The 12,103-nt window shown below is 32.6% G+C and overlaps 2 protein-coding genes across 2 annotated transcripts in view; one reads left to right on the plus strand and one right to left on the minus strand.

Moving 5' to 3' along the window:
* LOC105332968 (uncharacterized) overlaps positions 1-12,103 on the minus strand; it is a 172,347-nt gene that overhangs the window by 88,884 nt on the left and 71,360 nt on the right. The gene's annotated exons all lie outside the window — the stretch shown is intronic.
* LOC105346878 (uncharacterized) lies at positions 512-8,135 on the plus strand. The gene is made up of 4 exons (XM_034451443.2): positions 512-594; positions 3,760-4,387; positions 5,532-5,579; positions 6,359-8,135. The coding sequence occupies exons 2-4, from the start codon at positions 3,784-3,786 to the stop codon at positions 8,056-8,058; spliced, it is 2,352 nt and encodes a 783-aa protein (XP_034307334.2). The 5' UTR covers positions 512-594; positions 3,760-3,783; the 3' UTR covers positions 8,059-8,135.

The following is a 12,103-nucleotide window of genomic DNA, read 5'->3' on the forward strand; positions in this document are numbered from 1 at the left end:
AAACTTAGGACAAAGTTATGGCGGTTCCTGAATTGATGAGATCTTCGAAAACAGAATCAGGATTAAGCTCTATCCTAAGACATACTAACGATGCACCATAGTCCTAAGATAGCTTCGTGAATATAACATATCCGCAGATCTTTACATTAACGCAAAGCGCTGAGACATTTGTCAGCGACGACCCACTGAGGGTCATGTTCAGTTACGCTTTTCTGTAAGTGATATTGTGAAGTTATTTTTAAACAATGTTATTGCTGATATTAAATAATAAACATATGATGTTAACTGCAACATTTTTACTGTTTTTCTTAAATCTTTATCATCTAAAAAAATAATGTGTTCACAACACTAAAAATTATTAGATTGCAACAACTCGCAGGGTTCATATTATTAAAATTTAATTTTTTAATCATTGAAAACGCGCATAATTGTTTTGATTGCTTTAATGACCTTCCACATCATACAACTTCACTATTACATAATACGTAAACCAAGACTTTTCTTGTTCACTAGACCTTATAACAATCATTTCATTGGATCGGTGCAGGTGGATGTGCACAATGCGTGTCTTAAATCATTGGATCTGGAATTAAGGTAAAATGCCAAAACGAAATTTGTCAAATTGATTAACAATTTACATTATTGTTGTTTTCTTGTGTGACAATTTGTTTACTGTGGACATTAGAACTGTCTAACATAGTACATGTACCATGAAAGTTCTCAAGCTTTGTTGTTTTAAATAACTGTATTTGCATTTCGGGTGTATGTCTCCTATCGAATTTTTAATTTGACATTACTAAATATTTTGCAGCTACAAAAATCGGATTTATAAAATAATCGTTATAGACATTACGACAATCTCTTACTTTATTCTTTTATATTATCACTTGTCATCATGTTATACTCGTACTCGTTTGGGGTAAGCGGTTGTTTTATTAGAATCGTTATTTATCTCGAGAAAGGTTTTAGTTATTTTTAAGATAATTTAATCTTTTTTATCAGTTTAATATGTTGTTGTCATAATTTTAACACAAAATGTCGACAAGAAGAAAAAAATAGAATTTGAATAGACAGAGACTGTTTTCGATATTAGAGGCCGATTCAAAATCACTCAACCTTAACACTAGCGACTTGTAAACACGGCTTGACGAGAGCGCGCTATGCGACAGTCTATGATATTTGAGAACCCTGAGTCATAACGCTATATGATTGTAGGGCTTTTTCTTTACATGGAATACTTCCGGTCGATGTGGTCTGTAATTTGTGAACAAAAACACTTGGTTTTTCTTTTTTAGTTGAAGCACGGTAAAATGAGAATAACTACCGTGAATTACAAAAGCACCAGGAAAAAGAAATAATCGTACTCAGATTGCTTTTTTTAAAACATGAAATCAATATTATTCGTACTGGACAACTACTATGAGGCAAAATAACAACTATCGTTATTTTGTTATTAAGTTCAAGTTTTACTATTACAGTTTTTAAAATCTATTTGAGTGATAGTCAAGTTTTCCAAATATTTTTTTTTATATTTTATGTCTCTGTTACAATTGTTTGTGTATCGGTAAAAACATTACGAATTCTTATTTTCACTTTGCAAGTTACGTTTAAAAAACTTATAACATACATGTACATGTATTCCACTGTTTGTCTTAACCTTTGGTATTTTCCAGACATAAAATATGGCAAAGGCCGTGTTCACACATTACTAAAAACGTTTTAGCACGTCGTCTCTTCATTTCACTTTTAACCTAATGATTAAAATAAAACTCTTGTGGCCAATACTTGTTATTTTACTAAATGAATTAATTTTTAATGAAAAGAATTAAATATATATTTCTTTTAATCTGGGCTCATTGGATAAGCAATGGCCAGGCTATAACTACAAACCACGGTATACTGGATGTTGACTTAGCAACAGATAAAACGTTTTTTCTGCGCAAAAGTGTAGTTTAAAGTAAATCCACCCTCCTGTGACGTCATACATTTTACATAAACCATAAATTCATTAAAATTCTTGCAAGTAGATTTGTAATTTCTATGTTATGATAGGTGCACATCAAAAACTCAAATCATTGTTTACTTGGAGATATTTAATAAGCATTTTTCATCCTTATATTCGACATAATTCAATAATGACAAAGGGAAATAACTCTTTTCTACTTTTCTCTAAGTGATATATCTAAATGCATTAATTTTTCTAATGTAAACAATTTTTTTCTTTTTTTTAATTAATTTTAGTTTTCTGGCAAAGTAAGCAATAAAATTTAAATAGACAAACAAGTATCCATCCACTTATATTTAGTTTTTAAACAAAAGAATGTGTGATTATCAGATGACAATTTTAGCCTTTGGTTTTTATTACCTTACATCTTAAATAGTATGGATACATATATATTTTATTTATTTTTTGATGAAATTCAAGTCCAATAAGTTAAAAAAAAGTTAAGTTTTTAACTTTGAACCCATGATTTTATCGGTACGGAGTTACCTTAAACTTAAAAGAGAGAGTATAATACACAGCGTGTCATTTTGTCATTGTAAGTCTACATCGAATATTTAAAAACATTACGAGGTAATCTTGCTATTTGATACATTCTGAATACCTCAAGTTTGCGAGACAAAGTTGATGAGCGGCAAACAACATATAGTTTACATTAATAGGCCATTCTATTATTAGAGATCCCTCTATCAAGGGGAGAAAGATCGAATAGAAATTGTAACATGAATTTGTTAACAAAGTGTACAACAGTCAATTTAAGTTGAGATGTTAGATATTTGACCCTTCTACTTTTGTTTATGCTTACAATATGCATTAACACAATTAAAAACTCAGTTAATTCATTAATAATGTTTGTATGCGTCTATTTAGACTCTGATATATTGCTATTTTATGAAAACGGTTCCAATACTCATCAAGTGAGCCCAGATACTAGTATTTGTAATTTGGGTACTGTGACTTATGGTGACTGTTTTGTTTATATACGACATAATTAATCACTATGTTACATCAATAAGAAATCATTATTTTTGGGGGCAAATGAAAAAAAGACGGAGAGAGAACGAGAGAGAGAGAGAGAGAGAGAGAGAGAGAGAGAGAGAGAGAGGGGGGAGGGAGACAGAGAGACAGAGATATTTAGCAGACACTAATCAGTTGCTGGAAATTATTTGGTTAATATCAAATAGTACAAATTGTTTTAATTTGACTATATTTATTAAAGCAATATGAGCTGTATTTTTTAGAATTCTTTTTGCTGTAAAAACCTGCTAGTATGCTAAGACTGCATGTATCTTAAACTTTTATAATAAATAAGGTTGGAAAAAATCATTAATTTTTGTCAAAGGAATGATAACTCTTCTAAGGAACATATAGCAATTGAATCAATTTTTGTAAAGGACGACAATAATTCTATTTCGCTCCGATTAAAGCTCCTTAACGGCCCTTTTCACAAAAAAAATAGCGAAAAGAAATTTAAAAATAATGAAATTTTTTTCATTTTAGTAGAAAATAACTTTTTCGTTAAAAATATTCGTAATGAAAATTGCAGCTCATATTGCTTTTACGAAACCACAGTCGTACTTTACTTCTTGGCCTTCAATTATCGTAAAAAAAGAGCCACATCAGATACACGAGGCTGCATCGAAGTACATTTCCTTTGCACTAGTTTGTAGATCTTATCTCTTTATACCAGAGTTAATATGTCATATTAGATTTTTTTTGAAATTATTCATTTTAAATTAGGTGTTATTTTATTGCAGTAAAGTGTGCCTTTTAAGATCGATATGGCTACATCAAATTACGATTCTACCTCGGAGACCACCAACCTTGCTCGTATAGCCCGGATTATCCTTGGTCCCTGCACTGATGTATTACGCGCTGTTCTGAAAAAAGAAATGCCTCCAGCTACCTTGTCACAAAATCTTAAGACTTTTCTTGCCAATCTCCCAAGACACAAGAAGCCTCCAATAAGCAAAACACAACAACATATCGTTTATGGCGGGAACTTTTCACATTTTGACACCACGTTGCTCTACTTTCTTTTACGTAACATTTGTTCAATCCCTGAACATAGACTAAAATGGGGAAATAAACCAAGTCCAACAGACAGGAGTGTGTCAGCAAACATAGAGCGCATTCGTTTGATCAGAAACGATTATTACGGACATGTAGCGAGTTTTTCTCTCCCAGATCCTGATTTCATAAACCAATGGAATGACCTTTTTGTGATTGTGAAGGAATTAGAGTCGAACATTGGAAGTTCCACTGATCACCAGGACGCTGTGACACGGCTCAAGTCGTGTTCTATGGACCCTAAAGTAGATCAGAACTTCATCGACAAATTGTTGGTTGTTGAAAAACTACAAGAAACTGTTGAAAATCTCGAACGTAGGAATTAAATATTTTTATATTCTGGAAACCAACGCGGTGTTTTGTAATGTATATAAAGTTCAGTAAATGTTTTATACTATAGCATTGAATGATTTATTTTTGACGTCGTCGTGTCAATAACTGCCGTCAGGTGAGAAGACAAATTGAATAATGCGCGTTGTAGCGCATTATTCAATTTGTCTGCTCACCTGACGGCAGTTTTTGACACGACGACGTCAACAATAAACCATTTAATGCTTATATTTACATTCCCTTACTGATGAAATCAATCATTTACTTAATTAAAATTGATATAAATTGCATATAACGGAGGGAGTAAATTAGTAACAACAAGAACAGCTGTTTTATTAAACCGGTTTAAACTGGTTATCTAACAGACTGATGAGATGAGATTGACGAGCATGAAAATATAATCCATGAAAAATAACTCTTAAAATTTTGTTTTTAATAATCAAATCAACTTTTTTGTTGAATAACTGTAAAACATGGTGTTTTGACAACATTTAAAAAATATATTTTGTCACCGATGACATAGAAATCATTGTTTGAGAATCAACTTTTTTGTTGAATAACTGTAAAACATGGTGTTTTGACAACATTTAAAAAATATATTTTTTCACCGATAACATAGAAATCATTGTTTACTTATGTAAATTACTTGTCAATTCATACGCAGTGAATAGGTGTTGCATTTAGAGGCATTTAAACATCACAGAATTTAATGGAAAAACATAGTAGAATCTAAATATAGTGTAATGTTCTTAATAATTTCGAATAAAATTATTGATAATTTCATCAAATCTGCTTAAGCACTTCAATAGGCATATCAATATTTGATTTGAAATCAAACTTTTCTTTGAATATATTTGGATGACCAACATGTTTTTATAGCTGTTCTTATCATGGACAATGATTGATTTATCATTATCGATGTATCTTTATGTAACATCTGAATTTAACTGGAAGGCACTTTTTTTTTAAATCAGTTCTTTATCCTAAATCTGATTACTGTAAATGCTGTCTTTGGAAGAATATTGTTTGCTTTCGTATATACACTCTGTTCTAATGAAATACTCGTTTTAACAGTATAATTTCCCTCTTTGAGGGGTTTTGTAAAACATATGTTTATTCTTCTTTTCAGAGAAAATCGAAGTTTTGGAAAATGCAAGAGTTCCATTTGCAATCAAAAGTAAGGCAAAACACATATTAATGGTTTAAGCTTTTGAAATTATTACACAATGTAACCCATGCGCGTAAATATATTTGGTTTGTATAAGATGTATAGAACCTTTGTGCTGGCCTTGTTAAAACAACATATATGCAGAACGCTATTTGTCGGAGTTAGTTTGGATATAAAGCATCTGTTCATCATCAACTCTTTCCTTTATAAAGTGCAGGATTGTTGTGTGGTGATTATAGAGAAAAACGAAACGATCAAATATTTTTAAGTAATGTTTTGAACTAGCGATGTTGAACCTTTTTAAAAGAACTGGCATATTAACATGTATGTGCCATCCTTTAAAAACATTTCTTATTCCTTCTGTTCGAGTTTCGAAAGTTAGGCATTGTAAAACTTAGAGTGTTCCATTCCAAAACACGATATGCCTTAACATAACTTTTCAAACCATATGATTGTGCCTTTTATTTAAAAGATCAATTACGATGTTAAGATAATCAGAAGAGTGTGGTCAAAAGGAAACATTTTAGTTGAATTCCACAATAAATACAATATAAGACAATATTGCTAAAATGTTCCATGCATTTATGTCATGGTCCAGTGCAAACCTTGATATAATTTCCTTTTTAGTAATAACAGCGATAAAATTAATTACGCTTCCAAGATTGTAATCAGTTTTGCTGACGTTGTTCAACAATATTAAAAGAGCTCTCCTAACAAAAATATTGGCAAACTTAACAAAAACGATATATATACTAGTCTAATCTCTCTCTCTCTTTCGTTTTTTCTAGATATTTCCGAATGGAAAGAAAATGAAAAAGTGTTTTTAGAAACTCACAGCTTCCCTTCAATGCTGGATAAAGTTAGAGCCCAGTCCTATGTGACGTTTGTTGGCGTTCCGGGCTCAGGAAAGACGGCTACAGCACGTCACATAGCGCTAAAGCTGCAAAACAAAGGGTACGAAATCTTGAATATAAAAGACATCAAAGACATAGAAACTTACTGTGATCCCTACAATCCACAAGTGTTTGTCATTGATGATGTGCTAGGCAAGTTTGGGTTAGACAACGCAGCGTTCAGTTTGTTAAGCAGGTATGAAGATACTTTGGTAAACCCTACCATGTCAAAAACCAAGGTCCTTATGACATGCCGAGAGACAGTATATAAACACGAAACTCTTGCAGAAAGTTTTCTGTTCAATGAAGATAATGTCGTATTGTTACATGGTAATGAACTTGCGCTAAATGATCAGGACAAACGCGATCTGATGACTAAATATCAGTTGGATACAAATATTTTGTCACAAGAAGATCTGGCATCATCATCACATATGTTTCCTTTGTTGTGCAAATTGTTTTCAACTAGGTATAGCATTTATTGTCCGAAGTTCTTTATACTGCCAATTCCCTGCATATTGAATGAACTTAATGGTATGAAAACCTTGTACAAATTACAGTATGCCTCATTAGTTTTACTGATGGCAAATCAAAACAAATTGTCAGAAGAAATTTTAGAGAGTGGCAATAGTACTTACACTGGAAACATAATTAGTGAAAAGAAATGCAGATTCCTAAAGGAATGTAAAGTAAAGACAAACACAGAGAGCTTCGAGTTCATTGATGCTTTGTCAGAAATGGAGGGAACTTACACAAAGAAATGTGAAAGTGAGTTTACCTTTATTCATGACTCCATGTTCGAAATCGTTGCTTATCATTTTGGTCATCGGTGTGGAAAGCTTATGTTGGAGTATATGAGCAGTGACTATATAGCCAATTACATCAAAGTAAACACATTCGATGCTCATAAAATGGAAGGTGAAAGTAAAATAATGCCTAAAGATGACCAACAACATAAACCGAAAGCTGAAACAAATGTGATCGATTTATCTATTAGATTGACAGATGACACTCTGTTGCAAATGTTAGGTGAGCGTTTGTTTAATGACGTAGAGAAGAAAGAAATTTTCAATGTTTTTGGAAATGAAGCTTTGAAAATGCAATCTGTACTTCAAGCGTTTATGAAATTGATGAAAACGAAGTCGTATTCAGAACTATATTCTATATTTTTCGAAAACCTCAAAATACACGATTATAGGTATGTGAAAAAGAAACATGAAAAAAGTCAACTTTTTATTTGCGACAAAATTGGCTTATTATTCAATGAAATAGAAGTAAATTACGCTGTTTACACGCGCGTAAATGCCATTAGCTGGGTGATATATCATGGGCACCATCAAATCCTACAATACATTACAGAACAATTAGTAAAAGAAAATGGCAAGACCGACATTCTTTTTCAAAATCCCTTTTTTAAAGGTCAACGACCTTCAACCATGGATAGCTATGATTCTGATGACGATTATTGCATGACTAATGAAAGCGTTATTGACTGTGACACTTCAGATAACGACAAAAATCGACTGCTTTGTCTTGGCTGTTTTAGTGGAGATAGATATGGACACTTTGAAAGTGTTATTAAAATGCCTGGCTGAGGAAGATTTCAAAACTGTTTTTAGTATGCGTGATAATCCTTTAGAAATCGCATGTAGTTTAGGATATCTCAACATGACAGATGAGCTGTTAAAATACCTGGTCCCTTTTAATAATAGATATGTGATGGACACATCTCTGATTTCTTCATGTACAAAAGGACATGCTAGCATAGTTGAAATGTTAATAAAGGCTGGGGCTGATGTAAATTGTGGCGACTTACAAACACCTCTAATGGCTGCATGTTATCAAGGACATTTGAATATAGTTGATATGTTGATAAAAGCAGGTGCTGATGTCAATTTACACAAACAATTACTTTTTCATATATATACACCGCTAACATTTGCATGTGAAATGGGACATGTAAAGGTAGTTGAATTGTTAATAAAAACAGGGGCTATTGTCAACTTACATAAACAACAGTATGGAAGTGCAGCGGCTAAATCCCCATCAGCACTGACATCAGCATGTAAAATGGGACATTCGGATGTTGTTGAAGTGCTAATAAAAGCAGGAGCTGATGTTAAACAATCAAATAAACGTTGTGATCCACTAAAGACAGATCCAATTTCAGTTGCTTGGTCGAATAAAAAGTATGATATAGTCGAAATGCTAATTAAAGCAGGGTCTGAAGCCAATCTTAAGCCTGGCCAAGAATTATCACTCTCGACTTCATGCTATAAAGGGTATTTGAGCGTCGTTAAAGATTTCATTAAAGAAGGATCCGATGTCAACCAAACTGAAGAACTTATAACACCATTAAGAGCTGCATGTTTAATTGGCCATGTGGATGTGGTTAAAGAATTGATCACCTCTGGGGCTGATGTCAATTTACATAGTGGAGACATCACTCCACTTTTAACAGCATGTGAAAACGAACATCTGGAAATAGTAGTCGAGTTGATAAAAGCAGGAGCTGATGTCAATCTAAATGTTCAAAACATGAATCCTCTCACCATTGCCTGTGAAAAAGGATATTTGTGTATAAGCAAAGAATTGATAAAAGCAAGGGCTGATATTAACATAAGGTATGCAAACAAAACTCCATTAACAGCTGCGTGTAATAGCAAACAATCAAGTGTAGCAGAAGAGTTATTGAAAGCAGGAGCTGATGTCAATTTGAGCGATGGAACAATAACACCTCTAATAGCTGGCTGTGAAAACAAAGAACTAGGTATTGTACAAGAACTGATAAAAGCAGGGGCTGATGTCAATAAGGGCGAAAGAAATAAAACACCTCTAACAGTTGCATGTGAAGTAGAAGACATCGATGTAGTTAAAGAAGTGATAAAAGCGGGAGCTAATGTCAAACAAAGCGATGGAGATAGAACGCCCCTTAGAATTGCATGTGCTAAAGGTAGTTTAGATCTTGTTAAAGAGTTGGTTAAAAATGGAGCTGATGTGAATACTGATGGGGGTCTGACAGATGCATGTTTTATGGGACATGTGCATATATTGAAAGAGTTGTTGAACTTTGGAGCCGATGTTAATCATAAGTCTATGGATAGAACTCCTTTAACAGCTGCATGTGTAGGAAGGGATTTGGGTATTGTAAAAGAATTGATAAAGGCGGGGGCTGATGTCAACCTTAATGATGGAAATAAAACACCTTTGACAATTGCTTGTGGAATAAAAAAGAAAGGATTTGTGAAGGAGTTGATAAAGGCTGGGGCTGACGTGAATTTATTGGATGGAAATGGGACACCTCTGACGATTGCATGTGAAAGGGGGGAATTGTATGATGTAAAAATGTTAATTAAGTCAGGGGCTGATGTTAATTTAAGCGACGGAAAGAAAACTCCTCTAACAGTTGCATGTGCGATTGGAAACATTCATTTTTTAAAAATGTTGATAAAATCGGGGGCTGATGTAAATTTAAGCGATGGGAATAGAACGCCTCTGACAACTGCATGCAATAATGGGGATTTATGTATTGTCGAAGAACTAATAAAAAGTGAGGCTGATGTCAATATAAGTAATAGATTTGGAACCCCACTTACAATAGCATTTTATAGAAGAGATGTTGATATCCTCATTAAGTTGACAAAAGCGGGTGTTGTTGCCAATCTACCAACTAGAACAAACGAACCATTGACAACTGCATGTTAGTTAGATCATTTAAATAGTATTCATTACTTAAGAAAGGCAAGAAGTTTTTAAAAAGACCTAGAGCTAGCTATGAACATGGCATTCAAAAAAATAGATAATATTTATGAGTTGATAGAAATGGGAACTGATAATTATCCAAATAAAGCAAATGAAATACTTCTGATCATGATATAATTGGATGTACAGTAGCCCCTACATAGCATTTGGTATTTTCCAAGACGGGAGTTTTTGACTTTTGTCTAGTTAAATATAAATTTCTTGTTATTGTGAGATACGCTGATTGTATCTTTGTTGCCGCACTTATACACTGCTGCTGAATGAATATATCATTTGTTCTTACTTTTTTTGAAGCCAACAAACTTTAATTTTTTTGCAGATTTTTGAATTTGTCCAATGAATAGGTGATATATATTTTGATTCGATGTAGATATTTTTATTTTAAAAAACAAAAATATAAATCAAGCTGTTTGTAATTGGGGGTATTAGTTGTTTGAAAAGCTATCAACGAATTTATAGATTTGATTGCTTTAATTGATAGAGTAATATTGAAATGAAATGGTGAGAATTCAAAATTAACAATCATTTTATTCTAGTTTTGCATTAACAATTACTCCATGTTTTTGATACATTATATCAAAAGAATCATCATGCAATCTTTCTTTGGTCATCGATTAGCGTGACTAAGCATATGTTTGTATAACTAAGATAGTACACAGTTCTATCCAAATGGATTATCGACAAGCCTTGTATTTTGACTAGCCTATGTATAGCTTATGAAAATTTATAACATTTCTGGTGTTCATATCACGTTTTATGCTACAAATGTAGAATAATATAATTTATTGCTAATTGGTTAGAAAGTCGAAAAATAAAGCCAATAAGAGCAATTATTTTTAACAATATAATCAATAGAGTATTTAAAAAAGAATTAGAAAAATTGAAAATGACAATCATTTTGGGTTTTTTTTTTTACTATTTTCTTTTTTTGCATTTACAGTTTTTTTCATTATAATTATGTTTGATAAAATGTTAAAATAAATTCTTATAGCAAAGACGTCAATAAACTGCAGACAAATAAAAATGTTATTTTGTTGTTGCTTTAGTTCTTCAGCAATTCTGTGTATAAACATCTCTGAGATTTTTGGAAAGGGCCACTGATTGTGATATCTGATTAAAATTAAGCAGTCGTTATAGGAATGAGACTGTTGCCGCATCCTCTGTGTCTTAGAGCAGCAAGGGTGCGAAAACAGAACCTCGATTTTTTGCGATTACAGTCCTCATACAAGAACATCCGTTAATCGATCATATCATTGGGTTGTTAAAGGTTCTTGGTCCGAGTTTATATCAAATTTTGTGTATACTTTTAAATGATGATTATGCTAAGTATTATGTATAATAAAATCATTGCAGTAGTTGTCCCGGTAAACTCAGTCATATTTTAATGAGAAAAAAAATGATGTACAATTTATAACAAACGTGAATTCAATCAAGTCGTTTAAATGAAAAGGCGCATTTTTAAGCAAAGCGGTAGTGTTTTTGCTGCAATTGCTCCCCCGGTCCGGTTTATGAAAATGCGCAGCAAGCTAAGTAAGATTGGGACGTTTCGCTCTTAGAGAGACAATTCGCGCCAGTCTTTAAAAGATACACCGAGTTCACCACGTTCTAAATTAGTTTATATCCATATAATGATAATAATCATCTTCGCAAGCTTTGCATGGATCTCGAGAGTTCTGAAAATTAGCGTATACTTCTGCATATTGTATACTTTGGGGTAGAACTGTTTGCAGTGAATTTTCAGTTAACCAATAATCTTAACATTTTATGTCATGGAAAGTATAATGGTCTACATAATTATTACAAACAAAATTAAAAATTAAATTATGCCCCCTCCCCGTTGCCGGTTTTAGATTTGCTTCTGTGTGCCTACATGAACAT

Source organism: Magallana gigas, chromosome 4, assembly GCF_963853765.1.
Source record: "Magallana gigas chromosome 4, xbMagGiga1.1, whole genome shotgun sequence".
Lineage (NCBI taxonomy): Eukaryota > Metazoa > Mollusca > Bivalvia > Ostreida > Ostreidae > Magallana > Magallana gigas.

What these genes read in the sequence shown, in the direction of transcription:
- LOC105346878 (XM_034451443.2), top strand. Translation starts at nt 3,784, where the DNA reads ATGGCTACATCAAATTACGATTCTACCTCGGAGACCACCAACCTTGCT. An exon ending in AACTGTTGAAAATCTCGAAC is followed by an intron (nt 4,388 to 5,531) that starts GTAGGAATTAAA and finishes TCTTCTTTTCAG; the next exon opens with AGAAAATCGAAGTTTTGGAA. An exon ending in AGTTCCATTTGCAATCAAAA is followed by an intron (nt 5,580 to 6,358) that starts GTAAGGCAAAAC and finishes CGTTTTTTCTAG; the next exon opens with ATATTTCCGAATGGAAAGAA.